The 22,199-nt window shown below is 49.9% G+C and overlaps 1 protein-coding gene across 7 annotated transcripts in view; it reads right to left on the bottom strand.

Moving 5' to 3' along the window:
- Nucleotides 1-112: 112 nt before the first annotated feature.
- The window catches only part of LOC122541405 (large proline-rich protein BAG6-like), an 85,819-nt gene continuing 63,732 nt past the window's right edge, over nt 113-22,199 (bottom strand). For 5 of the 7 annotated variants that reach the window (XM_043678153.1, XM_043678154.1, XM_043678151.1 and 2 more), the window contains 14 exons: nt 20,947-21,062; nt 19,569-19,707; nt 17,614-17,933; nt 14,764-15,082; nt 14,152-14,321; nt 13,607-13,660; nt 10,510-10,612; nt 9,894-10,018; nt 8,233-8,397; nt 7,353-7,421; nt 5,545-5,685; nt 4,433-4,540; nt 2,386-2,532; nt 113-449 (listed from right to left, as the gene is read on the bottom strand). In XM_043678153.1, coding sequence (XP_043534088.1) covers nt 354-449; nt 2,386-2,532; nt 4,433-4,540; nt 5,545-5,685; nt 7,353-7,421; nt 8,233-8,397; nt 9,894-10,018; nt 10,510-10,612; nt 13,607-13,660; nt 14,152-14,321; nt 14,764-15,082; nt 17,614-17,933; nt 19,569-19,707; nt 20,947-21,062 — 2,072 coding nt within the window. In that variant the 3' untranslated portion in view covers nt 113-353. The remainder of the gene's footprint in view (nt 450-2,385; nt 2,533-4,432; nt 4,541-5,544; nt 5,686-7,352; nt 7,422-8,232; nt 8,398-9,893; nt 10,019-10,509; nt 10,613-13,606; nt 13,661-14,151; nt 14,322-14,763; nt 15,083-17,613; nt 17,934-19,568; nt 19,708-20,946; nt 21,063-22,199) is intronic. The other 2 variants (XM_043678150.1, XM_043678152.1) reach the window with 2 other exon arrangements.

A 22,199-nucleotide genomic window follows, 5' to 3' on the forward strand; every position in this document is an offset into this window, starting at 1 on the left:
GAGAGAGGGGAGAGAGGGGGGAGACACAGAGAAGGAAAGACAGAGAGGGAGAGATAGCAAGGAGTCCACTTTTCTTCCTTGAAGTGAAAAACTGCGAAAAAAGGCTTGTTGGTGTGTTCAGGCTTCACTGCAGCACAGAGCTGTTGTACTTTATTCAAGATTAAGAACAAACAACAAAAAAAAAGAGTGCAACGCGGAGTTCCGCGGCGGGAGGAGAATAATTGAACAGTGTGGACAGTGAGTGGACTCACGATGGGGACCCACACAACATGGGAACCTTGCACTCGCTCCCTGGTCAGAAACTGGACAAGTCCAGTCGACGGTGGGGGTTTGGGGAGAGAACGGAGGCTGCACTATGAGGGCTCTTCAAAGGCAGTGTGTGTGTTTGGAAACCGCTCTGCGCTGTATTCCGGGTCTTCCCTTATCCTCTTCTGGATGTCGGACTGGATCTGAAAGGAGAGGTGGGAAAAGAGGGAAAATCAACACGATCACTTCGAGTCCTCCCCTCGCCACCTCCCTTCCCAGGATCAGGGCAGCGCTTGGAGCGGCCACTGGGCCCATCAAATTCACACTGGCTCCTTCTACAAACCGTTAAGTTGCACTCCTGTGCTCTTTTCCCCATGTCAGTGCTATGCGCAGGACTGCCACTTTCTGTTCCCACCATTGTCAAAACAACAGCTCTCTGGATTGGCTGCCCAAGGTGCATTTATCAAACACAGTAAGGTTACCCCTTGGGAGGTATCACAGCTTAGTCCAAACATGTCTTTATCCACCACAGGATAGTGATCAGTAGCAGCGATCGGATAGACAGGGTGGCTTTATTCATTGGTGTATTGAGTATAGGAGTTGGGAGGTGATGTTGAGCCTCTGCAGGACATTGGTGAGGCCACCTTTGGAATTCTGTGTTCAGTTCTGGTCTCCCTGCTATACGAAAGATGCCATTAGACTTGAAACTGTGCAGAAAAGATATATGAGGATGTTACCAGGGTTGGAAGGTTTGAGCTATAGGGAGAGGCTGAACAGGCTGGGACTGTTGGAGACAGTCCCAGCCTGTTCAGCGTGATCTTATAAAGGTTTATAAGATCATGAGGGGCATGGATAGGCGAAGAGGCAAAGTCTTTTCCCCAGGGTAGGGGAGCCCAAAAACTGGAGGGCATAGGTTTAAGGTGAGAGGGGAAAGATGTAAACAGGACCCAAGGGGCAATTGTTTCACACAGAGGATGGTGCGTTTATGTAACGAGCTGCCAGATGAAGTTGGAAGAGGTTGGTATAATTACAGCATTTAAAAGGCATCTGGATGGGTACATGAATAGGGAGGGTTGAGAGAGATATGGGCCAAGTGCTGGCAAATGGGACTAGATTAACGTTTCTGGTTGACATGGACAAGTTGGACCGAAGGGTCCATTTCCGTGCTGTTCAACTCTATGACTGTACCCCGCTCTTGGGTGTGGAACGCAGGGTGAGGAGATGACGGAGTGGTATTACTGCTAAGACAATAAAACCAGGTAATATTCTTGTGATCCAGATCAAATCCCATCATTACAGATAGTAGAATTTGAATTAGTGATGGCCATGAAAACTATGCTGATCGTCAGAAAGACCCAACTGGTTCACTGATTTCCTTGAGGGACGGAAATCTCCGTCTTTACCTGTTCTGGCCTACGTATGACTTCACAGACCCAAAGCAATAGGGTTTCAGTTTCCCACTGGGCAACTAGGGACAGGCAGTAAATGCTGGCCTGGCCTGGTCGGTCAAGCCCAAATCCCGTGAATGAATAAACATAAAAATATAAATGCCCTTTGTTTTTTTTTATGTTTAAGATGAGGAATCAACCAATGCCTCAGTTTTAAAGCTTCCATCCTTATGGTCAACTCCTTCCGTTGCTCCACCTTTCCTGCCTCTCTAACTGCCGTCAGCTCTGCAAGGTGTGAGGTGCGATGACCCACAAGTTGGACAGGGATTGTAAGCCGTACTGTCAAAGGGCAGGAGGAATGAGGGGGCCCTGGACAGCTGAAGGCACACACCCCCTCTCCTCGCTAGCCCCACCTGAGTTGACAGAACAATTAAAAATCAGCGAGAGCGTTCCCAATATCTGGGGAGACTGCCCCCTCGAACAGATCTGTCACAGAAACTCAAGGGAAAGGTCACTGTCTGATGGAGGGAACATTTCCCACCTCCAGCCTTCAACACTCCACTAGTGTTGGCACTTGCTGTTGCTCCTTTAGGCCTTCCAAGCAGCGCTGAAGCGAGGTTTGTCGGCGTCTCCTCATTCTTTGCTCCGAAAGCTACAGAATTCTCCCTTCTCCCCCCCACCTGAGTTCTCCGACAATCTCCGCACCCCAGATCTGAGCTAACCCAGTTTCCATCACTTTGGGAAATTTTACCTGTTGCCTGTAGGCTTCTTGGGCCTCTGCTTTCTCCAGGTCCCGAGCCAGACTTTCCACGCTGGTGACCGGCTTGACGCCGACCGCTTTGGCAGCTTTACCCACGGCATCCGCCAGAGAGAGTTGTGGCCCTTCACCCTGCATTGTCTGCAACAGAGAGAGAAGGAACCTCTCACTCAACACAGCGACTGCCAGGAGAGAGCTCACTACCACTCGCACATCACACCACTGCTGAAGCGTACCCTGTAACCTTCTGTTTAAACTTGAAGGTCTTTTATACAACATAGAACAAAATAGTGTGCTGCAATTCAACAATGTTGGGGTAGAGGAGATAGGATCAGGGTATCACACCAGTGAAGGACTGCGTTGGTCCGATCCACATCTCCATTTCTGGCCAGCACCATGGAGTGTCAAGAGAGGGGTGATAGAAAAACATAGACAGCAGTCACCAGGACTAAAGGATTTAACCAGGTTGATCAAGAAAACCTATTTCCTCTGATGCAAAATTAGAGCTAGGTCATTCGAGGTAGTGCCAGGAAGCACTTATGCAAATTATGGCGGAAATTTAAAATAGTCGGCCTCTGCCTGCGTCTGTCGGGTAACAGTATGAATGACCACAGAACCAAGGCAGATAGATGGAGTTACATGAAAAACATCAGCTCTGACCTCATTGAATGGAAGGACACCTAAAGTGTTAGCTTTCCTGTCAACCTGACTGACTTACTGCATAGTCCAGGCAGCAGGCATAAAGCTTTTCCTCAGGAATACTGGGAAACTGTTCCAGGGCAACTGGAGAATTGCTTTTTACTAAAACGTACAGACTGCAGAGGCGTTGGCCAAGATAATTCATGAAGTTCGTTGTTGCACCATCAGTAAATTGACGTTACAGTGAATACAACAGGAAACTGGCTCACATATACATTTCCAGCCCAAATGTTTACTTAACCAGATCCAATAGTAAACACTGATGTAAAAGTGACAGGATATTTGCGTGTCCCCAAGGCTTTTAATGTCATCGTACAACAGGGGGCCAATTTTTAAAATATAGTCTCAGGAGAAGAACCAAAAAGGCCATTATTTTGTTGTCTGTCCCGAACTGCACGGACTTTCTGGGTCATTTCAGACGATGGTCAAGCTTACTGTGGGCCTGTAGTCACGTGTAAGCCTAACCAGGTAAGGGCGGCAGATTTTCCTTCCTAGAGGGCGTTTGACAATCAGATGGGTTTTTTTTTAAAATGACAATTGAAGCCAGCTCCATAGTCACCATCCCCGAGAGCAGCTTTCTATCCCAGATTTCATTAAACAAATTTAAACGTCAGCAAATGATTGGTCACTGGCTGCAGCACATCGAGCACTGCATCCTGTAAAATGGGATGCCACAGAGCCAAGTAAAACCTTGACTGATTTTGACCTGCTTTAAAGCAACATACAGCACACGGTGAGGCCACTCTGCTCTCTCTTTGTCATAGAGTTACACAATCTTAATCCTCTGCCAATGGCGACAGACCCCGCAAACTGTCCTTTCCAAGTAATGCATACAATCCCTCTGCAAACAAGCTGCTGTTTCCACCACCCTTGCCTGGGAAGTGCATTGCAGATCCTAACTTGCTAGCTATTCACTCTCTCTCCTGCTGCTTTCTGAGCCAATTCTTCTACATGTCTTTTGTGGTCACTGAATGGTAATCATTTTCTCCTCATTGACTCTGTCGGAACACTACTCATTCATGCCTTAACCTGCCCTCCGAGAGCAATCTCAGCTTCTCCACACAGCTCCCATCCCTTGTATCCTTTTGACAAATCTGTTTGGTGTCCTGCTCAAAACCTTGATTTTTTTTCTGAAGTGCAAGTTGAGGGTGAGGTAAGATATCCCAGATGAGTACAACCCACTGGTTTGAGATCTCTGTTAAATCCAGGGAACCATGTACGTATTTGGATAGAATCAACTTGAGCCAGCTCATTTTCATTGTTCTCCTGGTACACTTACCGAATGCTTCGCGCACTGGTTAGTGACATACACACGGATAAGATCAAAGGGAAGGTGCATTACCTTGCGCCGTTTAGCTGGCATGCCGCTGAGGTAGGCATCACTGAGAGGAGGCTGCGGCTTCATCTTCCTCTGGCTCTGGATGTCCTGTCGGATTACGGGCACCCATTCCTGAGACGGAAAACAACAGGTCACAGACTGGCACTCTGAACCCACTGCCCTGCCCTGTTCCAGAGGGGCAGTGTGTCTGACCTAGTGCCCCCACCCAGTGCCAAATTTTGGGGTGGGGGCAGGGAGAGAGACAAAGGCAAAACCACTGTGCCACCCAATGCCAAAGGGGAAAGAATATCTGACCCAATGCCCCACACTGAGCCAAAGGGAAGACATCAGAGCCTGATCAACTGCCCGGCCCAGTTTCAGAGGGGGAAAGACAAAGTCTGACCCACTGCCCCAGCCAGTGCCAAAGGTGGGAGAACGACAGAATCTGACCCATTGTCCTGCCCAGTCCCAGAGGGGTAGTGTCTGCCCCACTGCCCTGCTCAGAACCCGAGGGGCAGAGTGCCTGACCCACCCAGTGCCACAGAGCGAATGAGCACTGGTGATCTACTGTTCTGCCCAGTCCCAAGGGCAGTATCGGACCCACTGGTTCTACCCTGTCCCGGGGCAAGACAGTGTCTGACTTTGGGGACTGGGGGCAATTTGCACCCACTGAACTGCACAACCTGCAAGTTAACACCCTCCCAGGGGTGACAAACAAAACGCAGATCTTTTGTTTTCCTGGCCGGGGCTCTTCCTACAGAGAGCCATGGGATAATTTCACGCAGGGCTTAAAAATTACGAAGGGATTGGTGGGGGAGCCGTGAAGGAAAGGTTTCCACAGGTGGCAGGTGGGTGGGCGAGAGGGGATGGGGGTAGAGCGAAACCCGAGGTCACAAACAGAAAACAGTCGTCAGCAAAATCCAATAGTGAATTCAGGAGAAAGTTTACTCCTCGGAGCTCGGTGAGAATGTGGAACGGGATCGTTAAAGTTGAGCAGCGTAACTGTGCCGAAGGGACAGCCAGGTAAATACAGGAGAGCTGAGGAGGGGTCGGTGACTGAGGGGAGCAACAGAAGCCTTGGTGAACCAGTGCAGACAGGTGACCCGCTCCTGCGCTGCGCAGGCGGCAAAACTCACCGGCGGCACAGCGGCCACCCAGGGCTCTGCCTCGGAGCCTTCCCTCTGTGCAGCGTCCGCTCCCATTGATACGGCAGGCTCTGTTGACATCACCTCCTCCGCGGTGGTGGCGGGAGCGGGAGACGCAGTCGAGTCCTTCCTCTGTCGGCCAAAACAGGGGAGACAAAAAAAAAAACACCCTAAATCACTGGGGTTAGAGAGTCCGGGGCGGGGGGGGGGGGAGCTACAGGAGGTCGTGAGCGAAAAGCAACTGGCGCCTACGTCAACTCTCAACTAACAGGAAATAAAACAGAGGGCACAGACGCATCAGCAAACAAGAGGGAAGAAAATGACAGGTCCTGTTTGAGAAGACAGCCCCTGCGCAGGATTTTGATTTAGCTGGTGAGGAACGCAGGCCGCGATCCCAGAAGAGCTTCGGGATGAGGAAATTGGAATTCCGATTCAATACCAAAGAGGCGGGTGGCAAAAGCCAACCAGTGGCCAGGGTCTCAACACAATGGGGTTTCTCGACCATACAAGGAAGTCACTTGGCCCATCAAGTCCAAGTCGGCCCCCCCCACCCCAGCACAGCAATCCAGACCGACCCACTGTCTCTACGTGGTGCCTGTAGCCATAGAGACGTACAGCACAGATACAGACCTTTCAGTCCAACTCATCCATGCTGACCAGATACCCTAAACTGATCTAGTCCCATTTGCCAGCATATGGCCCACATCCCTCTGGACCCTTCCTATTCATATACCCATCCAGATGCCTTTTAAATGCTGTAATTGTACCAGCCGCCACCACTTCCTCTGGCAGCTCATTCCATACACACACCATGCTGTGTGAGAAAGTTGCCCCTTAGATTCCTTTTAAACCTTTCCGCCTCTCACTTTTGACTCCCCCACCCCTAGTGAAAAGAGCATACCTATTCACCTTATCCATGCCCCTCATAGTTTTTTAAAACATCTATAAAGCTCACCCCTCAGCCGTGTTTGTCCCAGCCTATTCAGCCTCTCCCTACAGCTCAAATCCTCCAACCCTGGTAACATCCTTGTGAATCTTTTACGAACCCTTTCAACTTTCACAACATCTTTCCTACAGCAGGGAGACCAGAACTGAACGCAATAATTGAAAAGTGCCCTGCACGTTTATTTTCATCGAAGCCAAATTTCCCTTCAAAATCACTGATAGTTTCTCGCGTCCTCCCCCCCTCCGCTAACATTAGCTGCAAGTTGCCCTGACTGCATCGGAGGTGGTGTCGGTGCCATTGTAGGATTTCGACCATCCCCAGACTGTCGCTGCACAGTGCTTGGTGAATCAAAGCCACAAGGAATACTGATTGCAGCTTGTTAATCCTATGCATTCTCAGCCATACTCTCATCTCCCCATCCAAAACTGTCTTAAAGCAGGAGGAGCTATGTGTGGGGCCCTGTCATTACCTGCCTGTGCTTGCCTTCTGACAAGAGTTGGCTCTATCAGGTAACCTCTGCCAACTACTCCGGACCTTGAATTTTTTTTAAAAAAATCTATTTTTCTAATGAACCCATTCAGACATGTAATTACACACTTACACGGTGGGACTTGAACATGGGTGGTCTGGTACAGGGGAAGGGACATTACCACCGTGCCTCAAGAGGATGCCAAGGACTTTGAAAGATAACGGTGGGAAGTCCCCACCAATTACCTCGTCAGAGTAACATATTGCTGTGCAGTATTCACCAAGAGTGGCCAGGTTGGAAGACTGGCCTTTAAGAATTGCATGCAAAGTCAACATTTCTGATCAGCCCATTGCTTTTAAAACACTGGGGGGCTTCTCATGTTACCTGTGGTGCTTCCTGCACAGTCTCTTCAGACTCTGTTGGATGTTCCTCCACACGGTCCTCAGACATGTTCTGCATTAAAGGAGGCACTGTTAGAGTTGCACATAGAATAACACAATCCCTACAGTGTGGAAACAGGCCCTTCGGCCCAACAGGTCCACACCGACTCTCTGAAGAGTAACCCACCCAGACCCATTCCCCTACATTTACCTAACTTACACATACCTGGACACTGTGGAGCTATTTAGCATGGCCAATACACCTGACCAGCACATCTTTAGACTGTGGGAGGAAACCAGAGTTATCTTTCAGATCGACGGTCTCCCTCACCAAGACCTCTCCCCTTCTGATTCGTTCCAATCATTTATGTTCATACCTCAAAGCAGCTTTTCTGGTCTTTATCGCAGTGTTGGCTGGGGGACCTCAGAGAGTGGTGGGTGTATGGAATGCTCTGCCCCAGAAAGCTGTGGAGGCCAAGTCTCTTGATACTTCCAAGAAAGAGTTGGATAGAGCTCTTAAGGATAGTGGAATCAAGGGTTATGGGGATAAGGCAGGAACAGGATACTGATTGAGGATGATCAACCATGATCATAATGAATGGTGGTGCTGGCTCGAAGGGCAGAATGGCCTACTCCTGCATCTATTGTCTATTGCTGCATTTTCCAGTACAGTACAGCCACTACATGCTAAACACAATCTACCGACTGTAAACGAGATTGGGGATGCTACATCCATGAAAGTTCACGCAGCAATGCCTCAGAGGTAACACTCCGAACACACACACACACACACACAAAACCACCCTACACACCCGCTCTCTCGTGTACCTAACTCCGGGATGCAGAGATGTTTTACCTCTTTACCTGACTTGCTAGTGGATTACCTGCTGTGTTTCTGGCTCTTGGGCCGAAGGTTGCCTCCTCCTGACATACTGCAGAATCTGCTCCTCTGTCACTGGCATGTGCTCCATGATCACTTGTAGCCTCATTGCCATCATAGTGGTCAGCCAGTTCACCAGCGAGGGGTTAACATCCACTGACATACGCCGCTGAGGTGGCGTTTGAGAAAAGCAGAACAGGAAGGAAAGGCAATTAGAATGCAGTGCTCCCAGCCTAAACCCACTTTGGAACATCAGAGCGTGTGGGTTGACAAACAAATTCTAATCGGTCAACGCCAGTGATCTGTTGCGCTGTTGCAAGGTTGGGAGGGGGGGGGTTCAGGTAAAACAAACCAAATCAAAGAACTGGAGAAAAAGGAGGGAAAAGGAAGCGAAAGAGAAAGGAGAGAAGTAGAAAGGAAGGGGCACGAACCATGGTCAGCTACATTTACATAATAGTGGTGGGCACTTGGAACGCGTTGCCAGCAGAGGTGGTAGAGGCAGGCACGGCAGATTCGTTTAAGATGCGCTTGGACAGATGCATGTGTAGGTGGGGAGCACAGAGGGATACAAATGCTTAGGAATTGACCAACAGGTGTAGACAGTACATGCAGAGGTGGTAGAGGCAGGCACGGCAGATTCGTTTAAGATGCGCTTGGACAGATGCATGTGTAGGTGGGGAGCAGAGGGACACAGATGCTTAGGAATTGACCGACAGGTGTAGACAGTACATTTGGATCAGCTCAAGCTTGGAGTGCCGAAGGGCCTGTTCCTGGGCTGTAAACTTTCTTTGTTCTTTAGCTTAAATACAGCAGTCGTTTCAGGCTGTGATACTAGAGCGCGGTCAGACTGTCAGGAACTCAGATTTGTTTTGGAGTCTTTAATGGGATTGCAAGAACAAAAATTGGGTGTTCATCCCTAACCGTCCCTTGGACTCAGTGGCATGCTAGGACGACTTTTCGGCGTACAGTTAACCACAATGCTGAGGGGGCCTGGGGTCATCTCGTTCAGTCCAGGTAACGGGGGTAAGATTCAATTCTCTGAAGGACATCAATAAACTAAAAAGAGATTTTCAACAACCATCAAAAATTGCTTCGTGGTCACTGTTAACTTCATACGTCCAAATTATTAATAAGGCTAAATTAATTAATTAATTATTGAATTTAAATTCCACCAGACGCTGTGGTGGATTTGAATCTATGTTGTCAGAACATGTGCTCAGGCCTCAGGATGACTAGGGATGGGCACAGCAATTCAGACAGCATCCGAGGACAGGCAAAATCGACGTTTCGGGCAAAAGCCCTTCATCAGGAAGGGCTTTTGCCCGAAACGTCGATTTTGCCTGTCCTCGGATGCTGCCTGAATTGCTGTGCTCTTCCAGCACCACTGATCCAGAATCTGGTTTCCAGCATCTGCATTGTTTTTACCTCAGGATGACTACACCAGTGACTTCACTACCACTCTACTGTCTACATTGGGATGAGGAACAAGTGGAATTAAGTTCAGATGTATATTTCAGATTTATCAGCTGCTACGGTGGAAGTTGACCTCATAATCCAGAGGCATTAGCTTGGACCTCCCCAGCGATGTTGCCCTTGTGCCACCATCACCACCTGCTGCCATTTACAGAGATTTTGTTCCGCCCCCGAACGCAAAGGTTCACTTACGATCCGATCATTGATGACTGTAGTCAACGCACTCTGCTCTCCTCGTAGACTGTAGAGGTTCAGCGCTAAGCACTCAAACAGAGCCTGATTACACAGCTCCAGAAGTCGGTGACCAAAACTAGCGTCTGTGGGAAGAGAGAGACATCAGAGAGGACACAAAGCCAGGTCAGGTGTGACAAAGAGGGCAAGAGCAAACAAACGAAGGAGTCACTGAACGAGCAAAGAGTTTCTCTCCTGCTCCCTGACAGCTCAGTGGGTCAAATCCAACGGTATTGGCTGATCTCAACCAACTGGCCTCAGAAACCCCTGCAGTTTGCAGGCGTGAGGAAAACTTTACGGGATTTCTGCCCCCATTAATCATCCCTGGACTTCCAAGGAACCGGCAGTTGCATCACCCTGGGGAGGATGAGATGAGGTTTGTGAATCGGGTGAAACAATCGCGCAGACCCCAACCCACACTCGACCGACAATCCCGGAGCGACTCAAGCTCCTGTGTGAACTGAAGGCCAGCAGAAAGCTAGTGTAGTGGAGAGGAAGGAGCAAGAGATGGAAGTAGAGAAGGGTCAGCAAAAGAGAACAAATAAACAAGGACAGCAGCAAGACAAGCACACAGTACCCGTGCACTGGAGAATGTGTGTAGCAATCCGATTGAACTGCTCCCTCAAGAATTCCAAATTTGTACTGGTGATGTCTACTTCATCTCGCACAACCACAGACGCCTCGAGAGAAAACAAACAACATTAGCAAGCAGCACCGCTTTATATCAGGCAATTTATTACCATCAAAATCAGCTCTCTATCAGGCCCCAGGCAATTCATAGAACATAAAACATTACAGCGCAGTACAGGCCCTTCGGCCCTCGATGTTGCGCCAACCTGTGGAACCAATCTGAAGCCTATCTGTCCTACACGATTCCATGCTCATCCATATGCCTATCCAATGGCCATTTAAATGCCCTTAAAGTTAGTGAGTCTATTACTGTTGCAGGCAGTGTGTCCCACGCCCCTACTACTCTCTGAGTAAAGAACCTACCTCTGACATCTTTCTATATCTATCAACCCTCAATTTAAAGCTATGCCCCCTCATGATAGCCATCACTATCCGAGGAGAAAGGCTCTCACTGTCCACTCAATCTAACCCTCTGATTATCTTAAATGTCTCAATTAAGTCACACCTCAATTTTCTTCTCTCTAACAAAAACAGCCTCAAGTCCCTCAGTCTTTTTTCCATACCAGGTAACATAGAAGTAAATCTCCTCTGAATCCTTTCCAAATCTTCCACATCCTTCCTATAATGCAGTGACCAGAACTGTACGTAATACTCCAAGTGTGGCCACACCAGAGTTTTGTACAGCTGCAGCATGACCTCGTGGTTCCAAAACTCAATCCCTCTACTAATAAAAGCTAACACACAGTATGCCTTCTTAACAACCCTATCAACCTGGGTGGCAACTTTCAGGGATCTATGTGCACGGACACAGAAATCCCTCTACTCATCTACATGACCAAGAATCTTACCACTAACCCAGTATTGCTATTGCTCCTTCCAAGTGAAACGTCTCACACTTTTCCACATTAAACTCCATTCGCCACCTCTCAGCCCAGCTCTGCGGCTTATCTATATTGCTCTGTAAACTACAACATCCTTCAGCACCACCACAACTGTACCGCCTTTAGTGTCATCTGCAAATTTACTAACCCATCCTGCTACGCCCTCATCCAGGTCACTTATGAAAATGACAAACAGCAGTGGCCCCAAAACAGACCCTTGCAGTACACCACTAGTAACTGAACTCCAGGATGAACGTTTCCCATCAACCACCACTGTCTTCTTTCTTTTTTCATAAAGGGTGAGGACAGTTGGAATGCACCCCAGGCCAGGGCATCTCTCTCGTGTCTGCTTCCACTCTGCTCTGTACCAGCTCAGCACCAACTGCTGGGCATGCAACTTGCTGCCAACTGCCTCATTCCCATTACAGAAGCAAAGCTTTAACAGCCCGAGAGCTCAGGATGCCAGTTTGCTCACTGAGCTGGAAGGGTTGTTTTCAGACGGTTCCTCACCATGCTCGGTAACATTATCAGTGAGCCTCTGGTGAAGCGCTGGTGTTATGTCCCACTTTATACATGTGTGTCGTGGTCTCAGAAAGCAGGACGTAACACCAGCGCTTCACCAGAGGCTCACTGATGACGTTAACTAGCATTGTGGCAAAATGTCTGAAAACAAACCTTCCAGCTCAGCGAGCAAACTTGCAACCTGAACCTCAACCTCAGCTACAAACCTGCAAGCCTCAAGAGCCGCGGATGGACCGAAGACCTGGGACAACGACTCATGAGCACTGGTCTGAAGGAGATCACATTTCTTGTTGGCATGGCAAGGTGGTACAGGACCAGAGGGGAATCTACGGCTATCTTATGACAAGTCCAGTTATGATCGGGAAATAGTCAGAGAACAAAGAAAATTTACAACCCAGGAACAGGCCCTTCGGCCCTCCAAGCCTGAGCCGATCTAAATGCACTTTCTAAACCTGTCACCCAATTCTTAAGCATCAGTATCCCTCTGCTCCCCACCTACTCATGCATCTGTCCAGATTCATTTTAAATGAATCTACTGTGCCTGCCGCTACCACCTCTGCTGGCAATGCGTTCCAGAGCCCACCACCCTCCGTGTGAAGTACTTGCCGCGTGTATCCCCCTCAAACATTTCACCTCTCGCCTCGAAAGCGTGACCTTTCGTTATTGAATCTTTCACCCTGGGAAAAAGCTTATCTTTATCTACCTGTCTATATGCTTCATATGAAAACAAACCTAACCTACTCAACCTCTTTTCATAACTAGCACCTTCCATACCAGGCAACATCCTCATAAACCTTCTCTGCACCCTCTCCAAAGTGTCCACTTCCTTTTGGTAATATGGCGACCAGAACTGTACATAGTATTCGATATGTGGCCGAACCAACGTCATGTACAATTTTAACATGACTTGCCAGCTCTTATACTCAATACCCCGTCTGATGAAAGCAAGCATATTATATGCATTCTTGACCACACTATTCATCTGTGCAGCAACCTTCAGGGTACAATGGACCTGAACTCCCAGATCTCTCTGCTCATCAACTTTTCCCAAGGCTCTTCCGTTTACTGTATAATTCGCTCTAGAGGTGGCACCAGCCAATGTCTATGACCCTCAGGAGCCAAACACAGCCAGATCACGCATCCTTGAGCCTCCCTTGTCTGTGCTAAGCAGAATTGTAATAACTTCACTGATTGTCCTGTGTTGTGGCTTGGCAGGGGTTAATAAGCGGCAGCTTTGGTGACCAAGTTTGAAACTGAAGTTGGCAGAACCTGCCATCCAGTTGGAAGCAGGTGTCCCAGAGATGTTTGAAGGAGATGACAGACCATGTGGCAATTCCATACACTCAGCCGAACTGAGAGGCAAGAAACTACAGTGCGTCCGTAAAGTCACTGGCCTGCTTTGGTAAGTATTATGTTGTAAGTTTAGTGAGTTATCTCGCCAGTTATTTCCTGTGGCCCTACTGGTTCAAGTCCCAAGCAAACACACAGATACTGAGTGGGAGTTTAAACTGCAGGCTCAATGTTACCATGACGATCTGGAACACATTCGCCTGGAATTGTGGGACAGGATCATATAGTGCAGAGCAGAAAATTACCCCACCCTACCATCGCATCATGCCAAGGAGTTTACAGCACACTTACAAAACTTTCTTGGATGTACTCCTCTAGACCATTTATCAAGACGTCTGTTGATGCCTAGAATGAAAGGAACATGCATTTGGGTATCGTCTGATGTTAAAGGTCTGAAATCAATTCCAGCACAAACCAGAGTAACCATCTTAATCCATCACACTGTGTCGTCACCTCAGCCTGCTAATCATTGCTTCTGTGAAAAATAGTTTTGCCGCTATTGGTTGCTGCAGTGCACAAACCAATATAAAGCCAAAACTCACTGTGTAACAGATGAACACAGCAAAGGCTCATAGATCTGGGCCTGGAAGCAACCTGGTTAGATCAGCCCTGGTCAAATACCGTATTGAACAACTGAGCCGGGGTTAGCGAGAAGGAAAGGAGGGCGAGAGAGGTGGGAGAGGAAAGGGGAGCATGGGGACAAGGAGAGATCTTGGCGATAGAGCGAGTGGAAAAGTCAGTTGGGATAAAAACGAAGGTGCGAGTGAGAGAGATGCATAGCGGGAGGGAGGGAGGGACAGGTAAAGAAACAGGCAGAGCGGTGTGTCTCTGCTTACCCGGATGTTCTGCTCTGTTGGCTCCTGGTTGTTGAGGTACTGCTCCCGGAAAAAGCGGTTGAGCTGAGGTTGGATCCGTTGCAGGGGCTGGAACTGGCCGTGCAGCAACATGATCATATCCACCATGGAGAAGTTCTGGCAAATCAGGGACAGCAGGTCTCCGAAGAATCCTGCGAGGGACAAGAACGGCAGCTCAAGACGTGAAGGCTGGGCAAGAGGCGTGGAGGCGGGATAGAACATTTACATCAGAAACTGGGGGGTGGGGCAGTTCACCAGGAAACGCCAAGTGAACAAACGAGACAGAAATCAAGGAGATACTTTCTCAAAGGCAAACACTGAAGGGGGTGATGCAAATTTGGTAAACACAGCAAGCGTACCGTTGTCATTCCCAGAAAGCCTTGACTTTTAAAAAAATAAAAAGCACAACAACAAAGTCATAAGACACATAACACGCCAAAAAGCATGTTCACATTCGGAACCCTGTCTATGGCATCCTGTTCCTCCAGGGGAGGAAAGCTTTGAAGCCCAGAGAGCCGTGCATTCAGGGTGACCGGACGACAAACCCTCCACTCCGTTTGTCAAACCCGAACGCGGGAAGAGGGGCCAACGCACCGAGAGCGCCGTCTGCTCCCGGCTCGAAGATGTTGCTGGTGCCGCTCAGCCGCTGGATGAAGTCAGCGATGCTCTCGGTGCTGCCCTGCTGTGCGTTGAGCGAGCCCATCATGGAGGAGAGCACCCCCTGCACCACGCTGGTGAAGAACTCCGGAGTCAGGGTGTCCGCTCCCGCCTGCTGCTGCTGTCTGCCACCGGCCCGGTCCTGACTCGGCTGCGGCTGCGATGGTGGAGGAGGGGGGGCAGCGGGAGCCCCCTGAGCCGTCGGCTGGGAGGCTGCCGGGGCCGCCTGGGGAACCGTCACAGCTCCCTGCGCCGCCTGAGGAAGAAGGGAAGAGACGGTGAAGCCGAGTGAGTGGCTGACCCGAGGGACAAGCAGTTCTGTCCAGCGAGCCATTGACCCCCTGGGGCCCTTACACCACACAGTCACAGAGATGTACAGCATGGATACAGACCCTTCGGTCCATCTCATCCATGCCAACCAGATATACTAACTTAATCTCGTCCCATTTGCCAGCACTTGGCCCATATCCCTCCAAACCCTTCATAATCATATACCCATCCAGATGCCTTTTAAATGCTTTAATTGTACCAGCCTCCACCACTTCCTCTGATAGCTCATTCCACACACGTACAACCCTCTGTGTGAAAACGTTGCCCCTTCGGTCTCTTTTATATCTTTCCCCTCTCACCCTAAACCTATGCCCTCTAGTTCTGGACTTCCCCCACCCCTATCCATGCCCCTCATGATTTTATAAACCTCTAATAAGGTCACACCTCAGCTTCTGATGGTCCAGGGAAAATAGCCCCCACCTATTCAGCCACTCCCTATAGCTCAACTCTTGGCTAGGGACAGTAGGCGCGAGATTGGACAGGGGACGCAAAATGAGAGGGATCGCTTCTATCACACATCCGAGAGTCAAACAAATCTGCATACATGGTCCAGGTGTATAAATGGCAAGCGCTTTTCAACTGCATCACCCTGTCCAGAGGAAGCTCACTACCAGACAATTCCTGGGATGCCTTTTGGAGGACAGCACAAGCCCGTGCCTTTAATCACTGGAGTTTAGGGGACGGACAGAAACAAAGGTGATTTGGAGAGAACGTTACCTCTCACAGGGGCATCTAGAAACAGACTGGACACAGCTTGAAATGGGGAGGGGGGGGGAAAAAAGAGGGAGAGAAGGAGGAGGAATTTCTTCTGAGGGTTGTCAGCCTTTGGATCTCCCTGGCTGTTGACACAGCGGAGCCTGGGACACTCAACAGACTCAAGGCTGAGGCATGGAGCTTTTGGATGGGCGATAGTGTCAAGGTTTATAAGAAACAGGAGCAGGAGCAGGCCATTCGGCCCCTCGAGCCTGCTCCGCCACTCCACAAGACCGTGGCTGATGCTTCTACGCAGATTCAGCTCCACTTACCACCCCTTAATCCCTTTTACTGTTCAAAAATCTACCTTTGCCTTAAAAACATTCAACAAACTGCCTCAACGGTTTCACTGGGCAGGGAATTCCACAGATTCAAAACTCTTTGGGTGAAGAATTTCCTCCTCAGCTCAGTATGAAATGTGCTCCACCTTATTTTGAGGCTATGTCCCCAGTTCTAGTTTCAACCCCCAGTGGAAACAATCTTCCTGCTTCTCTTATCTGTTCCCTTCATAATTTTACACGTCTCTGCAAGATTTCCCCCCACCGTTCTTTGAAATTGCTACGAGCATAGTTCCAGGCTACTCAATCCCGGCTCATGAGCCATATCCGGAATCAACCCAGTGAACCCCCTCTGCGCCCTCTCCAGTGCCAGTAGATCCCTTCTCAAGTGTGGAGACTGAGACTGTACACAGTACTGCAGGGTGAGGGGCCACATTGACAGCAGTCACCGAATGGCAGAATTGGCTCCATGGGCCAGATGGCCTACTCTCACATCCTTGTGCAAAGTAAAAATCTGCGCGCGCTGCAGCCCTGAAATAGACAGGAACAGAAACTCAGCATGGCCGGCAGCATCACTGGAGAGAAAGCAGGGTTAACGTTTCAAGTCCGGCGGGATTCCTCTTCTCTCCCGCAGATGCTGCCAGAATCTGTTGAGTTTCTCCGGCAACTTCGGTTTCCGTGCCTGCTTTGGGTGCTCAATGCCCAGTTTTGACCGACACAGGGAAAAATAGTCAGCAATGGGTTTGCTGGTAAGGGCTTAGAGGGTCGCTGTTCACGCAGCAAATTTAGCTCCAGTTTTAAGTCGGTCACGTCTTAATGGTTCTGGGTATCTGGACTCTTTGAGAGACAGGGAGGACAGACTTGAACCACAGGCAACAGGCTCCACGGTTCACTCCTTGGGTGTGCTGTTGCTGCAGCAGTGAAACAAATTATACAGCACAGGAGGCTCTCTGGACTCAAAGGATTTGGGACAATGGCAGGAAAGTTGGGATGAGTGCGCTTTTGGTGGTAGCTGCATCAGTGTCTTTTCTGCGCCGTACGAACGCGATTCCTCTGCCTCACACTGGCTCTCTGCAAAACATAGCGAACGCTCCCAAACTCCACACCCACCTGCCCACGGTCCTCTCCCTTTCCCAGGACCACGCTCCCCGGTACAACTGTGACTCCCTGCAAACCATAATGAACAATCCCAAACTCCATACCCACCACCACCACCGCCGCCCTCCGGCCCGCTGCTCCTCTCCCTTTTCCATCACCACGCTCCCCCTCATATGACTGTGACTCTCTGCTTGCGCTGGTTCTCTGCAAAACACAGCGAACAATTCCAAACTCCACGCCCACCGCTGCCCTCCGGCCTCCACCCCGCTCCTTTCCCCCCTGGACTGCGATCCAGTCACCCTTACCCGCGAGAGAGTGACGGCCTCACCTGCAGGAACTCGGTCATGCCCTGGACAAAAGCCGGCATCCCCGGCAAGGTGACAGTGATGGTCGGCGAGCCCACGCCGCCGGCGCCCGCCGCCCCCAGCAGGTTGCCGAGGAGCTGCGAGAACTGGACATCGGGAGGGGCAGGGTGCTGCTGCTGCTGCTGGCCACCACCGTCCGCTGTGGCTGAGGCGGTGGTCCCGGTCGAGTTGGTGGTGGAGGTGGGGGCTTGGCCGGCCGTGGCTGACGTGGTGGTGGACGAGGCGGCCGTGGTGCTGGTGCCGGTAGCTGCCGAGGAGCCGCTGTCACTGGTCGGGGGCTGGGCTGCAAGAAACAGACGGCAGAGGAGGTGGGGCGGGGGGAGGAGGAGAGGGGGTGGGAGAGCATGAAACCACCCGGCAAACCCTTCGGAGTGTTGAAGAAATGCGACAGGGAAAGGGCAGGATAGGTCTTTTGTGTCTGTCTCACCGGCTAGTCTCTGAACCCTCGCAATCCCGGGGAGAATGGATTTAATGACCTGCGTGTCCTCCAACCATCGGAGAGAACATCAGAGTCATAGAGATGTACAGCACAGAAACCGATCCTTTGGTCCAACCCGTCCATGCCAACCAGATATCCTAACCTAATCTAGTCCCACCTGCCAGCACCCGGCCCATATCCCTCCAAACCATTCCTATCCCTCCATATACCCATGCTGATACCTTTTAAATATTGCAATTGTACCAGCCTCCACCACTTCCTCTGGCAGCTCATACATGTACCCCCTCAGTGAAAAGGTTGCCCCTTAGATCCCTCTTATATCTTTCCCCCCCTTCACCCTAAACCTATGCCCTTTAGTTCCAGACTCCCCCATCCCACGAAAATTACTTTGTCTATTTATCGTATACATGCCCCTCAATTTTGAGAGAGATAGGGTCTCGGGAGCCAATTTGTCTTTTCAAGACCACAGAGAGTTTACTGAAGTGCCCCACGCCTGTCACAGCCTTCATCCGGCGGAAGACAACCGCGGAGGGACTGGTAGGCGATGCCCGAGTGGTATTCTCAATGGATCCAGGTCATGCTCAGGCTTGAATCCCGCCACGGCAGATGGTGGAATTTGTTTATTCAGGGAGGGAAGTTGCCATCTTTACTTCGTCTGGCCAATATGTGACTCCGGACCCGCAGCAATATGGTTGACTCTCGGCTGATCACCAGGCGATTATAAATGGGCAATAAATACTGGGACACTCTCATCCCATGAATGATTTTTTTAAAAAAACTTCCTAACACGTCAGTTCAGAAGCAGACATCAGCCTCAGACTGAAAAATTGCTTTAACCCCTCCTTTCGGGATAATAACCACTCCCACCTGACTGCCAGCACAGAATCGGTAGCTCCTTAATAAATGACTTTGAAAGCACCAGTACTCAAGCATTTGGTTAAGCTGCAAACGCCAAACCCTACTCTTAGAGAGTCAGTCAGTCAGAGACAGGGAGACATCACTAAATCCTGCAGAATGAGCTCACAAATCGACCTGTCTTGCCAAGATCCAGCATCTCTCATGGCTTACGTGATCACACAAAACACCACACGGTGTAGAATTCACAGGCCATTCATCCCGACAGGTTCGTGCTAGCCTTTTATCTCAGTGTCTTCGCCAGGCCCTGTCAACATACCCACTCTGCGGCATTTCCACAGAGGCCACCCAGCTACTTGCTCTTGTGCTGTGTTCAGTCAGGGATGTTACAAAGGGGAGGAAGCACTGTTACAGCGGCAACATCGAGCTGAACGCTTCATCTGAAGGGCAGCACGTTCAGTGATGCCGTTTCCTCTCAGAACCGCACCGAAACACAGAGCTCAGCTCCAGAGGGTGGGAGTGTACCGACAGACTTACTGGAGCTGACACCTGGATTGTGAAGTGACAGTAAAGAGCGGAGAGCGCAGAGCAAAAAGGGGCACCATGAGCCAGTCAGACACTTACCAAAGACGACGGGCTGCATCAGAAGTTGCCCTACCAGTCCGGTGATCATCTGAGCAAGAGTGGCAGGACCGGGGGTGGGACCGGGACCAGGGCCGGGGCCAGTGCCAGGATCAGGGGCAGGGGTAGAGCCAGGAGGAACCTGGAGTGAAAAGAGCAGGCACAGAAAATGAACTGCACGCTTACAAAGAAGGCACTTGAACTACAAAAGTAAACTTAAACATAGCCATGCCCGGAGCTGCTTATTTGAGCAGCAAACAGTCCTGGGAACACTGGGCAGCACAGTGGCTGCCTCACAGCACCAGGGTCCCAGGTTCGATTCCAACCTCGGGCGACTGTCTGTGTGGAGTTTGCACATTCTCCCAGCGTCTGTGTGGGTTTCCTCCGGGTGCTCCGGTTTCCTCCCACAGTCCAAAGATGTGCAAGACAGGTGAATTGGCCATGCTAAATTGCCCATAGTGTTAGGTGCATTAGTCAGAGGGAAATGGGTCTGGGTGGGTTACTCTTCGGAGGATCGGTGTGGACTGGTTGGGCCGAAGGGTCTGTTTCCACACTGTAAGGATGTCTAATCTAATCTAATCTAAAATCCTCTCAGCTCGGACACCATCTTGTATGCTTTCACAGCCTGCCAGCTGTTTCCCCACTCCTTACACCTGAGGCTTGACAGAGGTTGCTGCACAGCACCACAGCAAGTGAGGTAAGAGTGCAAGAATGTCACTGTGACCCACGATATTATATGAAATTTGACACCAGCCCCGAAAGTCCTTTTATTTTGCTACATCCTCAATAAAACAAAATGGTTTAATAGGTGTACAGTTCTGGTCGCTCTGCTATAGGAAGGATACTATTAGATTGGAGAAGGCGCAGAATAGATTTACAAGGATGTTACTGAGACTGGAGTCTTTGAGTTAGAGAGAGGGGCTGGATAGGCTTTTTTACCCAGGAGCGCAGGGAGACTGAGGGCTGACCTTGTAGAGGACCATAAAATCATGAGGGGCATGAATAACGTGAATTTCATGGTCTTTTCTCTTGGGAAGGGGAATTCAAAACTGGAGGGCATATTCTTAGGATGAAAGGACTAAGATTTAAGAAAAAAGAGACCTGAGGGGCAACTTTTTCACAGAGAGGATAGCTCGCATGTGGAATGAGTTGCCAGAGGAAGTGGTAGGTGCAGGCACAGTTACAACATTTAAAAGACATTTGGACAGGTACATGAATAGGAAAGGTTTAGAGGGATACGCATGCAAGGGGGGGCCTCGTTTGGTTTGGGAAACTTGATCCGCATGGACTAGTTGGACTGAAGTGCCTGTGTGCCTCTATCCGCAGTAACAGAGTGATTTTACCACATCCCTCATACTGCGATCTATCTCTCATGAGTTACCTGTGGGCCAGGTTGTGGTCCTGATGCTGACTGGGTCTGCCGTGGGGGAGGGGGTGGAGGCCGGGTAATCACCACTCGGGCAGGTGAAGGCTGAAACCCAGGAACCTGCTGCCCTGCTGGAGAAGGGGCAGAAGAAAAGATGGAATGAAACACTGAGAGAAGAACATGTACGCTGCCTCACGTGTAACACTGATCACCTTCAGAAAAGCTTCTCAAATGGTAACCTCTCCCAGCCCCACTCCACCCTGGTCTGCAATCAGATTAGGCCACCAGTCGGCTGTGCCTGCCACATAAGCTACTGTCAAACGCTCGTGGAATTAAAGAATAAAAAATTATCAGGAAGTAATTAATTCATTATATGGAACTGGGACCAACTTCCTTTTACAGGACTGCCTTATGTGGGTCAGTTCTTGCTGACACTGAAATAAAGCCAAAAACGCTGGAAACTCTCAGCAGGTCTGTCAGTTGCTGCACAGAGTTTTTGTGATCCTACTTCAGCTACTCATGATTCTGAAGGAAGGTCACAGACCTGCAATGTTAATCCTGTTTCGCTCTTTCCCCACCACTCTGAACATTTCGGGCATTTTCAGACTCGATTTCAGCTTTCCAGCATCCATGGGATTTTGCTCTTGCCACTCGGAGCCGTGTGTGACCGTCGCGATATCAGACCCGCTCAGTGCTCTTCCCACTGCTACTCTGTCAAGTCGAGAGGATTAAGCAGCGATTGGAACTGGTTACTCTAATCCAACGGTCATATTCTTACGAGGCAGCGCTGTCACAAAAAGCATACTGTCAGCCTTGCTTAGCTGGCAGTGTCCACACGAGGGTCGGCAGATTGAGAGTTCTGAGCTCCCGCTGCAGGCCAGAAGCATCCTTTCCAATGCCCTAATTGACTGCCTTGCACCCAAAGGTGAAGGCACTCACTGCTCAACTGCATGGCTGCTCTCACTAAGTTCTTCCTTTACTCAAAAGTGTCGAGCATGGAGCCATTAGCAAACAGACTACTTCATAAACGGAGTAGGACAAATGGGAATGTGGTAAGCAGGGGGGCGGGGTTTGGATCCGGCTTTTAACAATGTTTGATTTACTGCCAATAGCTATGATTTGGAGATGCCGGTGTTGGACTGTGGTGTACAAAGTTACAAATCACACAAGAGCAGGTTATAGTCCAACAGGTTTATATGGAAGCACTAGCTTTAGGAGCGCCGCTCCTTCATCAGGCAGGATCATGAGATACAGAATTTGTAGCTTCT

This window comes from Chiloscyllium plagiosum, chromosome 37 (assembly GCF_004010195.1).
Source record: "Chiloscyllium plagiosum isolate BGI_BamShark_2017 chromosome 37, ASM401019v2, whole genome shotgun sequence".
In the NCBI taxonomy this organism is placed as follows: Eukaryota; Metazoa; Chordata; class Chondrichthyes; order Orectolobiformes; family Hemiscylliidae; genus Chiloscyllium; species Chiloscyllium plagiosum.